Source organism: Dasypus novemcinctus, chromosome 14 (assembly GCF_030445035.2).
Source record: "Dasypus novemcinctus isolate mDasNov1 chromosome 14, mDasNov1.1.hap2, whole genome shotgun sequence".
In the NCBI taxonomy this organism is placed as follows: Eukaryota; Metazoa; Chordata; class Mammalia; order Cingulata; family Dasypodidae; genus Dasypus; species Dasypus novemcinctus.
The window spans coordinates 42361418-42378937 of record NC_080686.1 but is presented as its reverse complement, the minus strand read 5'-3'; the positions used below and the strand labels follow the sequence as shown (position 1 = coordinate 42378937).

Sequence of the window (17520 nt, the reverse complement as noted above, 5' to 3'; positions counted from 1 at the left end):
ATGCAGACATTCATGAAGTAAAGAAGTTTGAAGTTTGCTTTAAATTATTATTATTTTTAAAATTTAGTATGTTTATCTGCATCTAGTGGGTCAGGGAAGGGAATTAGTATTTTTGATGATCAGGTCCCTAATACTCAAGAGCTTATATAATTCTCCTAACAATCAGGTGATTTAGGTATTATCTCCCCCATTTTGTAGCTGAGAAAATTGTGGTGTAGGGATGATAAATAATTTTCCTAAGCATTTTCAGAGAGTGAGTAGTGGAGCAGGGCTCAAAATTGTGCCCATCTAACTCTGAAGCCCACCACACCTCTAATCTGCTGGCACTCTGTCTTACATATAATTAACATTCCCTGACTAAAGCATTTTTTTTGGGGGGGGGGGGACTTGTATTATTACTTTTTAAATTTGCATAAGACTTTTGCATTCTTTTGAGTTCTATGACTAGCTACTTTGTGTTATTACATAGAACTTTACCTCTGTTTAACTGTTGAAGGCAGTGTTCAATCAAGCTTTCATTATGGAGAACTTCTGAAGCAGGAAGTGGTTGCTCATCTGGTCTTTGTCTAAGTAGGGCTGCATTGTTTTCAGGGTGGTATACTCAGAGGGTAAGAGAATGTCAAGGTGGTGGTGGCAAGGGGTAAACATGGAAACAGAAGCAAAGTGAGTACCGAGGTTTACCTCTGGCTTGTCAACCCCTTCACATTTTCTGTTTCCACTTGCTGGGGCATCCTTGCTTTGCCCAGAAAATCTCTCAGCCTGGTGGCTGCCATTTTGGCCACCATTCACCACACTTCTCTTAAAGGTTGGTTTGGGGAAACATTGGGTGGAGATTGATTATAATGACACATTAGGTGAGTTAACTGCCCCCTCTGAGCCAACCTTCATTTAGGAAGAGGAAGAAAATGTTAAATATCTACACAGGGCTGGTCAGATGAGTGCTTAGCAACAAGCCCTTCAAAATGTAGCATACTTTGGTCTGAGGAAGTCAGGCAACATTTTACTTCACTCTTCATTATTTGGGAAATGTTTATCAAAAAAGCCAATGACTCAGTTACTGACTGTCCTTGTTCCCTTATTCTAAACATATTGGTAATTTCAAGAATAAAATACCTACAGTTATTATACCTAATAAAAATAAAAATACTCAACCTCTTGCATTGATACAGTAATTGAAAGATACTAATTAACTTTCATATTTGTTTCCTTGATTCTGACAACAACCCTGTGATATGGAGGGGGACAGGCAGTCTCCCTATTTTATAACTGCTGAGTTTGAGGCACAGAAAGGAAATGATCTAACCAAGGTCAGCAAGAGAAAAGACACGGGGCTTTGGAATCCTGCATCCAGGCTCTTCTTTCAATGTAGCACCAGTGACACTGGTGTGAAGAGACAGAGCTGTTGGAGCCTTAGGCTCTGTCCTTTTAAATCATGTAGCAGAGCTAGTCAGAGGAGAGAACTTTCGCTCGCTGAAATGGCCCTCTGGTCTCTGTGTTCGTTACTGATGTTAGATTTTCTCAGCAAGTGGTTCTGGATGGAAGCATCAGTTCTACCTGGAAGCTTGTTAGAAACACAAATTCATGTCCCCACTTCAAGACCACTGAATTAGAATCTCCGGGGGTGGGATCCTAGTTCCCCAAGTGCTGCTGATGCTCGGTAAGTCTGAGAAGCATTTTTACTGAAGGATTCCCTGGGTGAGACTGGCAGATAATGGAAGTTAGTTAACTATTTACATTTTGCAACCTTTTTGTGGATCTCAGTATTTCCTGACTGATGTTTGCAATCAATCATTGTTAACTCTCTTGTAATACGGTAGAGATAAGAGTAGTAGAACCGTTAAAATTGTGAAGCATTCAATTTATATTTATAAATTACCATTACTGCTATTTTTTCCCCCTAAGCACAGTGTCTTGTTTTCTTCAAAAGACTACATTTTTCCAAGGGTAAGAGCCATGTTTTTGTGTATTCTCACAGTACCTCTCCTAGGGTCAGGACAGAGTTGCTGCTTAATGTCTATTCTACTTTAGTTAACGACATTAACTATTAAGGAATTTGGACCAGAGGCAAACATGCCTGGTTGTGGTTTTCCTGCCTTGCCCATGTTTGATTACCCTCCATGAAGTAATCTTTCATTACAGGACAGGGGACTGAGTAGTCAACTAATAAAGACCTGTGTTCTGGCCCTGGCTTTGGAGCTTACCGCACGTGAATTTAGCTGAGTAAATTCTTTCATCTTTAAATAGGGCAACGACTATACTATGCCCTTCTCACAGGGATTATGTAAGGATTAAAAAGGATGGAGAAGGTGAAGTCTTTCTAAAAACCATCGGGTCCCATATAAATAGATCATGCTATTTCATTTTTCTTCTGAACTTTATTCAATCTGCAATGTTTTCTTTCTTTATTTGGGATGGTGGGGCTATAAAAGAAAAAATTAGGTCTGAAGTAGAATGAAAAGATTTTAATTTTTAAAGTGACAGGAGTGTTGAATTATATAACTATTCAGCAGAAGACTGGGATTGGCTTTGATAATTTTTCAACTTTAAACAGTTACTATGAGCATGCTAATTGGTATCTCTCATGTAAAGCAATAAGACATCATCAACAACAATAGATAATTGTGCTGGGAATAAGAAGGAACTATGCAGTAGAAAAGTTAATTATTTTCTGAATCCAAGGGGGCTGCAGTAATTCTGTCCTCATACCACCTTTATTAATGCCTGATGGGGTTGGGGCACCTTCCCATCCAGAAATGATAAGTGACATCTTGATGGAATTTTCTGGCCTCAATTTTGCAATAGTCAATATATTAAAAGTTGGACTTTATCATGTGCATTAGCTCTCCTCCCATTAGGAATCCCAAACATGAATACTATTATTAGTTTTACTGTGAGCAGTTTTGTTGAGGAGAAATTAAACATTATGGCTGCAGTGTATAGGGAAAAAAAGATTTCAAAAGGAGTAGAATGTTAATAAATTTTAATTTAAGCTTTAAAAGACTCTCTTGTAGAAGCATTTATGGGACTAGGTTTAGATAAACTTAATTAGATCATTTTTTAATCCTGTTATAAGGACAGGAAACTAAAAGATTGACAGTCATATTACTGTCATATAAAATCTATTGTTATACTAAGTATTTGTACTAATGGAAAATGCACAAACTCTGACATCCAAAATACAATTAATCCAGAAGAGTAACTGTTAAATAAGCACTCTTGCAGGCAATGCTTTACAATCATGGTCCGAAAAAAAAAAAAAAAATTGTTGTAGACAGTCTCCTTGCTCTATAAAAATAAACTGTTTTAATGTGCTTTGATAAACTGTAATTATCTATTTCTGCTAACAAAAGCAAATTTTGTAACCTATGCTTTTTCAAAGTATTAAATATTTTAATCTGGAGGTCAACAATATTTTCGTTATATTTTATAGTATAATGTGTGCTTCTCTTAAAAAAACAATTCCTAGAGAAGCTATATTTCTAGATGCCTACCAAAATGAGTGCTGAAATGCATTAATTAACCTTTATATTCACATAAAAGTGTTTTGTGAGAACAAATGTACACAAAATGTTATCTTTAAACATGACTAATAAAAATGGGTTATATAAACACAGGTTTAACAACTGCAAATGCCTCTTTGACACATTACAGGGCCTGATGCCTTTACTAAAAGACAATTAAAAATGTGTCATAAGGGGATGCAGAGCCTTCTCACCCATCTTCTTGCCTGCCTGATTTTGAAGTAAGAAGATGATAAGAATAGTGAAGTAGTATGTAAAGGTTGTGTTAAACACGATCCTGTACTGTATGTCTTTTAGTTCTAAATATATTTCTTAAAACAAATTATTAAAATTAAGTATCTAGGGTCTGTGGAAGGAGTTAAGGACCCATTTTGGAATGTCAACAACATTATGACTGATTAGATTAAGTCAGTGTTCCCCAGAACTGGTCCACACAGGAAGTCTCTGTTGCTGTGCTCTTAGCTGGAGTTGTGAGAGCCACGTGTTCCATACATTAGAGCGCCCATGGTTTCTTTACCCTAAATCCCAAACTATGGCAATTATTTTAATAAGCCCTAGGATTAACTATTAACACTATTCATCAATTTGAAGCTACTTCCTCTTTACGGTAAGTCTAAGTTCAGAAAAGACAGACTACTCAGGCCTGTTGAACAAAATGGTGGCCTACCAGAGTCACCCTGTGGGAGCTGCTTTGAGGTGGAGCAGAAGAGAGAGCAGCAGCTACCCGCTAAGGGCACAGATCCTGGAGCCAGATGGCCTGGGTCCAAAGTCTGGCCCTGACCAACAGTATAACACTGGGCAAATCACTTCACCTCACTGTGCCTCACTGTAGCTACCTCTTTGGATTGTTGGATGATTAAAATACTTATTAAAGTGCCTAGGACAGTGCCTATTGTATTAGATATACTGTGTAAGGCTTACATCAATAAATAAGAATCACTTCTTACAAAGAATCTGAAATTTGTGTCTATGCCAGAAAAAATGATTCTTGAAAGAAAGCAACGGCCCAGTAGAATTGTTTATTAAAGGCTCAGTCTTCAAGGTCCTCAATTACAAATTTGTTATCTCCAGATGAAGTTATATATACAGCCAGTCAGAATGCTAGGATTATGTTTAAGATATACATAACTTTGGTAATGCTGTTTGAGCATTTCTTCCTTTTCCTCCCTAATGTGCTAGGACATGAGAAAAATGGAAAACGTCTCAGCTTCTGAGAAACCCTGGAATGAGCAGTAGAAAGCAACAACAACAATGTCCTGGAGGCTTACTCCAACTCATGCTGAGTAACAGAATATTCTGCCATCTCTGTGGTCCTTTTTTAGAACCATGCTTTCAGTGCCCTATACGTATTTCTAATATGAGATATTTCATGTGTAATATGATTTCTGGAGGATAGCATTTCCAGAAACGTGGTCATGTTTGCATGGTCAGCTACCCACAGGAAACACAGTGGGAGGACTGACACATGATATCCTTGATGATATTTCTTGAAGATCCATTTTATTCTAGTTGGAGCTCCTTAGAAAGTTGGTATTGAATAATGCCAGTGCTTTCTTGGTTTAAGTAAGCAGAAAAACCATTAGTAATCTGATTTCAAATAAACAACCATATTCAATAAATTCTTAAATTTTTTTTCATGTGGTAACCGGGAAGAAACACTGTTTGAATAATTTGGTGAGCCAAAAGAATGGGATGTAACAAGAGACAATTTTGATGCTGTGCAGACCTCTCTTTTAATTATTTCAGTATTTGTGGTATACTTGCTGCTTGAGGTTATAGACTTCTCCACATTTCCCACATCGAAAAGATTTTAGGTTGAACCTTTTGACCTGCACTTTGTTTTGTAAATAACAGCAAGCTAGCAATATTGATTTGTCTTCTTTCTCAACTGTGCTACAAGTCACATTTATTTTTTCTTACACACACACCCCACTCATTTTCCAAGTCTCTTTCAAAGATCTTCTGCAGTCCTGCACTATGAATATGTTTTAAAAAATCCAGTTAACTGAGTGTGATGGCATATAACACATTAGTCCCAGAGGAAGAAAATTCCTAAGTACCTGAGTTCGGAAATGAAATACTTTTCAAAGATTGCCACAGATTTAAAAATGCTAAGACATAATACTAGTTTGTCATCAGAGCTACATGCATACCAAGTCCTAAACTGATGTCTTCGGTGGTCAGCAGAAGGGTCATCTGGGAGCTCGGTGGAAATGCAGAAAATCCAGCCTTAGTCTAGACTTACTGCATCAGAATTTGCATTTTAATGAAAATCCCAGATGATTCATCTGCATATTAACCTTTGAGGAGCACTAAAATATAACACTGTCAAATATTTTACAGATGGATTATAGTCACATGAAATAAAGAAAAGGAATTACTCTACCAATGGAAACAAGAAAAAAATCCACTTTTGATGATCCTAAAAACTAGTTTATGCTTGTTTCCTCATTAAAAACAAACTAATAAACTACTATAAGGAAATGTTCAATAAATTCTTAAAGTTATTAAAATTATATTTAAACATCCAAGTTGAAATCTTATTGAATTTGTTTTTTTTTAAAGCGTCATTTGATGGAAAAAAAGAAAGTCAATGAATGGGGGAGAATGGTAGCAGTCCTTCCTCAGCATCACATTGTATCTACCTTTGTTTTACCCGCCAGCCTGCAAGCTCCTTGCAAGTGGGGACTGTGACCTTCACGTGTGTCCCCAACATCGGACACACTTTAAATAAATGAATAAGTAAACAATGTTTTTGTTCAATTTATTTCTTTATTTAAACATTAAAACATTCTGTTCCTAAATAACTTTGCTATTACTAATAACCGTTTTCTACCATTTATCCAATACAAAACCCGGGAAGTAACATAAATGATATTATAATAACAATGTAATGAAACTAGAAAGTAAAATCATAAAGGAACAATTAATCAGGGCCTTAGCCTACTTCCAGATGACGACAATCTCTCAGTCTGTCTTGTCTCCTTGAAAAGGTGCATGAACCCTTTGTATTTACTGGGGTAAAGCATGGCATTAACTCACTGAATAAGCAATTTAATGATCCAGATGAAAGAAAAGGTTTTATTAAATAACTAATATTTGGAACTAGGTTTTTAACCAATGGTCTACTTCTTTAGTGATTGCCCTCTAGTGGTGTGAAAAGTTAATGCAGTCTTCAAGGCCTTCCAATTGAAGGGAACCAGGATGTGGCCTAGGTTCTGGAATGATCTGAATCACTGGCCAATTCAGTCTTCACTTCTTGTCCAGCAAGTTTCTTGCTTTTTTTCTTATAAGGTCACAGTTACTGTGGCCACAGAATAATGTGTTTTTTTTCCCAACATCAAAAGAGAAATTAGTGTGAGCTGGAGTTAGATGTCAGCTGCTAGGGGAGGCCACACCCAGGCTCAAGTTTGCATTGTGAGCTCCCATTTGCTCTAAGGCCAAGTTTGTCCAGACTTGTGTAACGACCTAGGGGGGCATACAGCCAGTCTTAATCATTTGGAGTAAAAAACAATGATGATTGATAATTCAGGAATTTTCCTAAAAATGGTCTTGATTTATAAATGACAAAAATTATCACTTAGAAATGTAATCACTTCACCTTCTGTTTCATTTTTATTGTACATGAAGATTTAGCTTTATAGCTACTACTAGATATACACAGAATTGGCTACCATTTTTTATCCTAAATTATCAATGAGAAAACTATTTTAATGTGTGAACTGTTGTATGGCAATCTGAGAATTCATTTCCTGAGTCAGAGTAAAATGCAGCCTCTTGCAGCATTTTTATCAATGAGAATGAGCTACTGGTGGAAGTCATTTTGTGTCAAATTGTCAAATGCTTAGTCCATAACCTATCCATTAGTAAGTTCTGAAAAATTGGAAAAAAAGTAATTAAAACTGTTTTTAATGTACCAAAGAAAATCCTGCTAAAATGTTAATGACTAAGGCAGATGTAATTGCTCTAACAATAAAAAAGTAGCAGCCCCCAGAATAATTTCCTACATAAATCAATAAGTCACATCACAAATATACTGTGAATTTTATTGACTAAACAAAGTTATAGATTTTAATATCACAAACTATCCAATCTTAATTATCATTTACATAATACCTTCCTTCAAGGAATTTTAACAGGCAGAGACAAACACCAGCAGATGTATTAATTTTTACTATCATTCTAGCTACCTGCAAGGGTACAATGGGCCACATAATGCTTATTACAGGTATTAACTAAATATGTAAGAATAATTGATAAGCTACTGTTATTTCTCTTTCAGTTTCACCCCCAAATTCTGCCCAAATCCTCAGCTTTTTTCACTTTTAGTTATTTAAATATCCATTTAGAAGGTACCCAGTTCATCAGAGAAGATAATGGCGAATATTATACGGACCCAGTACAATAATGCTAAATGCAATAATTGTTTAATGAATCAGGAAAACAGCATCCTCCCAGTGATTAATAATGCTTTGTATCTAGATTGATTTTCAAAACATATTACTTTAATATTACAGAAGTTGTGCTTCTTTCCATGATTGACAAATGCAGTTTAATTATGGCATAAAGAATCCTTGCATTTGTCATATTTTTGGTGGTGGTTTTTAATGGGATGGAGGCTACCATTTCACGACATGTGTAACAGATCTTAACAAGAAGCAGCAATTGGAAAAACAGTCTTAAAAAACAGCTTAAATTTGTGCATAACCTATATTTATATATTTTTAATTATAACCTTATAGAATATTTGCTAGAGATAACAAATCTGAGCAACATATACGAATGTCTATTTTCACCCATTGCAGCCCCAAACAATTCTTGGCGGAGAATTTTCCAGCAATCTTTGGCGCACAAGCCCTGCCCTTAGCAAGCACCTCCACATATATCCCATCCACGTTAACATACATAATTCCAACAGGAATCTGAAATATATTTGCTCTATAATGTAACATGAACCGGACACAGAATTCCCTTTGAGGGAATAGATACAGTTGGGGAGGAGAGGTGGATAGGAAGGAAAAAAGTGGGACCTAGAGTTAACCCCTGACCAAATGCAATCAACGTTCCTTTCGGTAAGAACAAATAAAGGCGCTGGGCAATGAAATAATAATAATGATTTGAAATAATAAGTCTGATGGTGATGACGAGTTTGTAACCGCCCTCCTGCTGCGGAAAACCTCTCCGTGGGGATGCGGAGCGTGATAGCCCCCCCCCCCCCATCTTAGAGCCCTATCTGGACTTGCGGGTGAACCGCCAATTGTGGGAAGCGGGGTAGCTCAGGACACTGCGCAGAAACCGGTCTCCTTAGGCCGCCTTCGCGGGGGCGAGCGCCCCACTTCGGGGAGGGGAGCGCAGGGCGCGGCGCCGGGCACTGCAGGGCTGGCCGAGCTCCAGGCGCTCGCCCCCACGCGCGCCCCCGCCCGGCCGGAGGCTGGCGGTCCCCACCCCAGCTGGGGAGGGGTGGGGCCGGGCCGCGCCCGCTACAGTAGAGGGGGACCCTCCTAGGTAGACTCTCCTAGGGGTCTCCATCCCGAGGTACCCTGCGGACTGAGCGTGGAGCACACAGGCTTCGGCTGGGTGAAAATGGCTCTGAGCTCCGCGGGCTGTGGGTGGGTGAGAGGAGAAAGCCCACCCCAGGCTCCTGAGAAGGGGTCACCTTTGACGTCTGGCGGCAGGTCAAGGTGGGGGCCGCGCCTTTGTGTGGGTCGGGTGGGGGGTCGAGCCAGCCTTTCTGCAGAACCATCCCCTTGGTTGGGAGGGGCTGGGCGCTCGGACTGAGTGTAACGTCCGTGTCTGCCCAGAACGAGGGGTGCACCGTGGATTGCGGGGCTGGTTCCAGGACCCCAGGGAGCGCACGACGGCCCCTCCCCAACCTCCCTTCTTCTCAAAGTCTCGGCCCCGCGGTCTTCCCAGCACTGCGGGGAGGGCGGGGCAGGGCGGAGCCGCCCGAGCGCGCCCTGCTGGATGCAGCCTTCCCTTTTCCGCACCCCTACTCCGGCCCCAAGGGAGGGTGCTTCCAGAGGCCCCCCAGGTGCCGGGCCTTTCCCTGTCTGTCCACCCAAGACCACCAAGCGCTGGAACCGTGAGGCCCTCGAGGCGCAAAGCCGGCTGGGGATGGAGGCCCGGGCTCCGGAATCTCCTTTCTGTCTCTCCATCTCTTTCTTTCTGATACAGGTTGAGCCTATGAAGTGGCCGATATTTGGCCCTTTCTGACCTATAAGACAGAAATGTCGGGTGGCTCAACTTAATACCTCGACCTCTTTTGTTTTATATTACCTGGACGGTCTTTATTTGTATTGCTGTTATATCGCTTTTATATGTAGCTTCCAGGAGCTTTTCCCTTAAATGACCAAACGAGTTCGAAGGAGCTTTCCATCTGCCACTACATCTAATCACCCTATGTAATGCGGTTCTGAAAAGAAAAAGAGTAACCTACTTTTGTTCCCTCTAAAAAGGAACTGGGGTCGGATTGGGAGCAGTGGCCAGAACGCGCTCGGAAGCGGAGGCGGGGAGTCGGGATGGCCGAGAGTCGGGCGTGGCGCGGCCGTCCCCGCAGGGCTGGGCTCCCGGGTGTCGCGCACGGCTCCCCGCGCGGCCCGCTTTCGGCCGAGGATGCTGCACCCGGCGGGGCGGGGGGCGGCGCGGCTCCGCACAGGGTGGGGCCGCCCGCATTGTGCACCCAGCGCGGCAGGTGCCTCCCCCCGGGACTGCCGGTCGGCACACAAAGAAACCCCACCCCAGCGCGTTCAAGCCCCTGCCCCTCCACCCCTCCCCACTGCGCGCTTCCCCGCCCCTGCAGCTGCCCACCCGCGCCCTCCACGCCCTCCCCGACATCCTCCCTCCTTCCCCTCCCTTTCCCTAAAACAAAGAAGCGGCGGTCCCCACCCCCCTCACCTCCCCGCACCGCACCCAGGACTAGCGGTTTCTCCAGCGAGACAATACGATGAAATTTGCCTGGTTCTCCCCACTTCGCTCGTCTCCACCCATCTTTCCAACTGCCTAGATGGGACCGCTTTGACTTCGCATTTTCCTCCTTCCTTTCTCTCTCCCCATCCGCCCCAACCTTCCCTTCCCATTTTCTTTTTTACTTAGAGAAGAAATGAAAGACATTACAAAGCACTTTTCAAAATGTCCCTTAACCCCATTTAAGGTAGTCAGTTAAGGTCACCCCTCCCCTCCCCCCACGTCTGAACCCTAATTTAAAAATACTGAAACAGAATACATCCCCTGCCGTGGAAGGACAACTTACCTGTTTGTACCTTTTAAAAGAAATTTTAGCTTTAGGTTTCCTAGAAAAGCCCTTTTTGCCACCCCCACCCCTCCCCCGAGCTGCCTTCGTCCTTCCTGGCTCCTGTGTTACCATTAACATCTTTTTTCTTTATAAAATATCTCCTAGTGCCTTCAAAGCTCTAAGAGAGGGGGTGCGTGGTGGGCTTCGGAGCGAGCCGAGGGAGAACGAGGCGCGATGCCTTACCCATTGCTGTTTTAGCCATGGTAGGGATGTGCAGATGCTGAGCGGTGGCGAAGGGAAGGGTCCGGCTGCAGCAGCGGAGAGAGCGAGAGAGAAGACTGAATAAGGCACTGAGTCTGCAGAGTGGGACCGTGCGAGAGAAAGAGCAAGAGGCAGGAGCCCATGAATAATTATCACTCAGAAGCTCAAGCAGATTGGCTCCCAAGGTCCCCTGACATGACTCCCGCAGAGTCAGAATCTCCAAGCATTAAATATTGATCGGCCAATGGTGCTGGAGTACAAAGTACCAGAATGCAGTTTGAAATGGAAATCAGTCCTTCCCTGGCAGCTCCCCCCATTTTGGGGGCCTGATAGTACAGTCCAAGTTGAGTGGAGCCTTAGCCCAGAAGCCTCTTAGGAGCTAAGAACTGGGCTGTGCCTACCTGGGAGCCGGGAGGCTTGACTTTGTTCACACACCTTTCATTGCATAACAGACATGAAGAAGGGAAAGAGATTCAGGGGCCTGAGAAGTCCTTGCAATACGCTGGCTGTTTGAGACATCTGTTTAAACCGCGTGCTTCTCATTTTTCATGTTTCTTTCTTTCACCTTTGGCCCTGTCCTTGGTGCGCCCAAGTCCTCCAGGGTGACCCCGCTGGTTGGCTATGGTGGTGACTCAGGGCAGACCCGCATTGTCATCCTTTATGCCTTACCTCAGCTGGATTCAAATGTCTCTGGACTCTTGAGGGTCCCTCAGCAGAGGGAAGCCTGCTGTTATTTTCTCTTGGCATGGAAGAAAGGGGCTGCCCGGGCTCCGTGGGAATAAGGACAAGTAAAGATGGTCCCCCTGTGACCTGGTGGAAGAGGATGAGTTAGCCTCTCCCCTGCCCATCTGGTGACCGGGCAGAGCCAGGCCCTGAAACCACGGTCGTCGTGGGCCTTGGGGGAAGTCACACGTGCATGCCATGCTGCCCTGGTGGAGTTACAAGCGTTGAATCGTCAATGACCTCTTCAGGGCTCTAAGGACAATCTTTCCCCTGAAAACTTGGTGGCGATGATAGGGGTGCTCTGGGGCAGTATTTCCCAAAGATCCAGTGACCGCCCTGATTTAGGCCAAGGAGAGATGTGTTCAAGTTTCAGGTTGAGGAATGTGACACTATTTGCAAAAAGTGACTTTAAAATACAAACAAAGCATTCATTAATGCACTCCTTTTAATACAATCAATGGCCTTCATTAACCCATTCCTTATTTAATGAATAGCATTCATTACTTTATTCTTTCTAACTTGATTCAGGTAAATATTTACTGAATATTTACCTTGCGCCAGGCTCTGAGGATAAAGCAGTGAGCAGGACAGTGGACTTGCCCTCATGGAGCTTTTAATCACTCTTAATTGACTACTTCTGTGACTCCACTGAGCCTTCCCCCACTGTGGATCCATGCAGAAACTGCAGTTGTGACTTTAGAAAAATAAGCAAAGAAACACTAATTCCAATGTATTTAGAAGCTGAAAGAATAGTATATTACTGCAATAATGAACATGTATTCGGTTCAACCTAGTGCTTCAACCTGGCAAGTTTTTGGTTTTCCAGAAATGATTAGGATTTTTATCATGAATGACAGAGGTTCTTAGCAGCTTTCTATCCAACTGCATTTCAACAGTTCTCTTTCTAGTTGCAAGAATAATATGTAGTTGTGAATGCATAAAGCTGTTTGAAAATAGCAAGGCAGTTTCTTGGTGCTGAAATAATTTTCTTCAACTCCTACTGAGTTGTAAGACATTTTAACCCCATGGTCCTCTTGCTGACTGATAGGAAGCTACTGGAACTGGAATGATTCTGACCTGCTGAGTCATGGGGAAAAGAAAAGATAAGGTGAAGATCAATAAAATTATTTCTTGAACAGGAGGATTAGAAATTATTATTCCTGTCATTGCGCAGGTCTGTGACTATGACACAGCAATACAGTGACATGGAAGTTGGCAGAGTATGGAAATAAATAACCATTTTCTCCTTCTCTATTGTCATTTTCCACTGTAAATGTGAGAGTTAATTCCCTCTTAGTGGAGTAGTTACCTGCTATGTTGAGAGATCTTCAGCAGGTCTGTGTGACTAATATCCTTAAAATATTCCTGTTCTCCCCACTGTACCCCTTCCCCTCAGGCTATGTGTCCTCTCTACCCATTCTTCAGCCACCCTGGAAAACACCCTGGGTCCTAAGTCAGGTCATTCATGCCTTTAACAACTTCACTTGGCAGTTGAACAAGATCGATTGAACTTTGGATCACTAGGAGAAAAACAGAACAAAACATGCATTCCACTGTCCTAACCTCTCCTTCTCTGGTGAACATTATTTACCGATGGGTAGGGATGTGAGAGGGAGGTCAGTAGGCAGACAGGAAAGTATCAGGTGGGGGACTCTTCTAATTCTTACTTTCTGGGTGCTAGCTACTTAACCAAAGTTATGCATGATTTTCAAATAATGTCAAGCAGGGATGGGGGTAGGTTAATATGCTTTACTATAGAATATAAAGATATCAGGCTATCATCAACTGGCAAGAAAAATGATGTAAGTTCAAATCAATTATATATAATTATCAATTATAGCTTTTATTTTATTCTATCATTACAATTTGCAGTCATGCTTCACAGCCTGGAAGAGGAGCGGCAAAATAGGAACAGAGAAAATATTTCATATCCACTATTTTTCAATTATTCGTTCATTTGTTCAGCCAACTTATTCAACACATTTATTTACTGAAATTTTAGACTTTTATATTAATGAACTCACAGGTGTATCCTTAAAAAAAAAAAAAAAAGAAAAAGGAGCCCCCAACTCTTAAAGAAAATGTTATTAATTTTTGGGGTCAGCTAGAGCACTTTTGGTTGTAAATAATAGAAAACCCAACTCAAATTGACTCCAATAATAAAAATAATTTGTCGGTCCATCTAACTACAGAGGTTGAATGGTCCCAGAGGTCTGGGTATAAGAATCAGCTTTCTCTGAAAAAAAGAGGCTTGGATGAAGGGGTAGATAACCAAATTAATGAGTAGGTACTAGATCTATAAAATGTAAAATAAGGATAGCAACAACTGTCTTGCAGGGTTTTGGGTAAACTGAACCGGGTAACCATGTATAGCCTTCCTAAATCATTATGGATATTTAATAAGTCACAGCTACTATGATTATATTTATTGTTTCCAATACCTTGAAAAATTCATGATGCACATGATAGATACTCAGTAAATCCTTGTGGAATACTACTGCTACTACTACTACTACTACAACTACTACTACTACTAAAATACTTGATGCAAAATGATTAAAACCAATGAAGCCATACTGATGTTTTCCCATCACTCTTCTTTGCTTAGCTCATGTCGGGAGTGGGTACTAGGCTGTTTACTGTTAGTGTATTTATTTATATCCTGCCCAATCCCAAAAGGTCTTAGGTGGATAGAGCACACAGTGGTAAAATAAACTTGAGAGCTTTTGCTACCTTTATCATCAGTAAGAGGAAGCTGTGAAAATCAAAGGAGTGCTAACAGAGACTTCAGTTACTGTGGATTAGAGCCTGGTCTGTATTATTTTTGAGAGGAGGCCTGAGGTGTTGATTTCTTTCCAAACCGGAGAGGAACAGTTGCCTGGGAGGATTAGCTGATGTCATGTAATGTAGTCATATGATTTTCGGCTATTAATAAACAAATGTCTGGGAAAAAACTTCTAAAGTAATTGCTAAAATTGAGTAAGATATGAAAAATATTGTTGGAATTGAATTAATTGCTTTGATCTGAACCTCAGTTCATTACAAAGGAAGTTTGTGAAATAAAAGCTATAGATTTTTTTTTCAGGTGGTTGGAAATTCAGTATGTAATGCAATTACAGATGACATCTAGAGATGCTTCTAAAATAGTCATACATGGAAAAGTAGTTAATTGGATAATGCTATTTTTGCCATATTTAAATCTTTAAAGAAAAAACAATGTCCTTTTATTTTTTAGGAGGTACCAGGGATTGAACCCAGGACCTTGTACATGGGAAACAGGCACTCAGCCACTGAGCTGCATCCAGTTCCCAATGAAACCTGGTTTTTTCTTTTGTTTTGTCATTAGGAGGCTCCAGGGATCAAACCTGGGAACTTATACATGGGAAGCAGGCACTCAACCACTTGAGCTACATCTGCTCCTGGATGTCTTTTGATATAACTGCTTGATAAGACTTATTAAAAAAGAAAGTTACTCCAAGGAGACAAAGATAGTGTTCTTTACTAACAACAAAAGTTATATTGGTCAGGAATTTTCCAATATGTTATTTATTTCTGAAATGGTGAGTAATTATATTTTATTGTTTTCCTCTTAAATCAGCTATTTAAAAATGAGCAATGCTTAATTAATTATTATCTCCTTTTCTGGACTTAGGGTTTCTTTATATCCAAATGGGACTTGTACATATTCGTAATTAGTAGAATTGATCCCTGAAGCAAAATGACATGTTGAAATTAGTAAATCCTATTGTTGGTTTCATAATTGAACTTTCCTGTAAATGAACTTGCTCTAATCATAAGAACTGCTTGATAGAAATGTAATAAGCTGAATCTTTACATTAAATGGGTAATGTTGAAAAATATTTGCTTTCTTGGCAGCAACTGCTGTAACGTTTTCCTTCTCTTGAGTCCAAGGGGAACGTTAGCTGGGCCGCGGTGCATCTGGGAAGCTGGTTCCCTCGGAGGTCCACTCAGCATTTTAACCTACCACCCCTGGGTGAGAAAACAATGGAGACAACACGGAAGTGCCTGGAAGAATAATCTAGAAGGATGATTCAATCTACTTATAAGTGTTATTTTATTTTTTAAACAGCAGCTGTACTCTGAATATTGCACCATACATATTAAACATTGCCTAAGAACCTTGCTTATTCTTTTTTTTTTTTTTAATTTTTTTATTTTTTATTGACTTTGTAATAATATTACATTAAAAATATATATGTGAGGTCCCATTCAACCCCATCCCCCCACCCCCCCTCTCCCCCCCCAACAACACTCGTTCCCATCATCATGACACATCCATTGGATTTGGTAAGTACATCTTTGGGCACCTCTGCACCTCATATACATTGGTTCACATCATAGCCCATACTCTCCTCCATTCCATCCAGTGGGCCCTGTGAGGATTTACAATGTCCGGTGATTGCCTCTGAAGTACCATCCAGGGCAGCTCCATGTCCCAAAGACGCCTCCACCTCTCATCTCTTCCTGCCTTTCCCCATACCCTTCGTCCACTATGTCCACTTTTCCCATTCCAATGCCACCTCTTCTATGTGGACATTGGATTGGTTGTGTCCATTGCACCTCTATGTCAAGAGGAGGGTCAGATTCCACCTGGATGCTGGATGCAATCCTCCCATTTTCAGTTGTAATCACTCTAGGCTCCATGGTGTGGTGGTTGTCCTTCTTCAACTCCATCTTAGCTGAGTGTGGTAAGTCCAATAAATCAGATTGTAGGTGCTGGAGTCTGTTGAGGCTCAGGATCTGGCTATCACATTGTCAGTCCAGAGATTCAAATCCCCTAAATATATCTTAAACCCCAACATTAACTGCACCTCCAGCACATTGGCATGAAAGTCTTATGAAGGGAGATCCCATCTGAGTCCAGATTCATCACACATAAACACCATTTCCAAAGAGGGGCCATCTGCCCTGGTAGTTAACCCCATCGGCCATGACCATAACTCCCGTGGGTCTCTTTAGCCCTCAAAGGAACCAATATCTGGGGGTTGTATCTGCTTTATCTGTCTCTCTGACTCTGCTCAGTTGTGCATGAGGGCAAACCTTCTGCCAGCCTCCAGACTCTTTTTTAGAAACTCGTAGCCATATAAACTCATTTCTCCTTTCCATTTCCCCCTTACTTTAGGTCAAACAGCATTTTAAAGTCATGGTATTTTATGTAGACATGGATATTCTGCTGATCCGCATTGAACCTTCCGTATAAGGTCATTTTCCAGTTGCATCATCAGTTGGTAGTTGATAGTGGTCCCTCGTTGCCAGGGAGGCTCATCCCCGGGTGTCATGTCCCACGCTGGGGGGAAGGCATTGCATTTACATGCTGAGTTTGGCTTCGAGACTGGCCACATTTGAGTAACATGAAGGCTGACAGGAGGAAATTCCCAGGCACAAAGTTGTTCTAGGCCTTGTTCTTATTTTGGGTTTATCAGCTCACAAGCATAGTCATTAGCATCAGGGGCTCACTGTTGAACCCTCACTCCCTCCCGGTCCCCGCCACTGTACCTGGGAGACTGTCGCTGCTCCCCTAGGGACCACGACAGAGCACCACTGGCCAGGAACCCAGTACCCCCCCTACTGTGGTTTTTAATTGTTACCACTATGAGTATATCCAAACATTACCATGCACCCTGGACATATGTTCTGTACAGCTCCCTGTCAGCCATATATCACCTGTCATTGGTACCCCATACCAGTATCCCTCCATTGCCATTGTTGAAACACTCTGTGATCCAGAACTCCCCGAAATTTGAAGCCCAATATAATTTCATG

The 17520-nt window shown here is 41.6% G+C and overlaps 1 protein-coding gene across 1 annotated transcript in view; it reads right to left on the bottom strand.

The window, feature by feature from the left end:
- STMN2 (stathmin 2) overlaps window positions 1–11239 on the bottom strand; it is a 55318-nt gene extending 44079 nt beyond the window's left edge. The window contains exon 1 of the mRNA XM_004479093.5: window positions 10996–11239. Coding sequence (XP_004479150.1) covers window positions 10996–11014 — 19 coding nt within the window. The 5' untranslated portion in view covers window positions 11015–11239. The remainder of the gene's footprint in view (window positions 1–10995) is intronic.
- Window positions 11240–17520: the final 6281 nt, after the last annotated feature.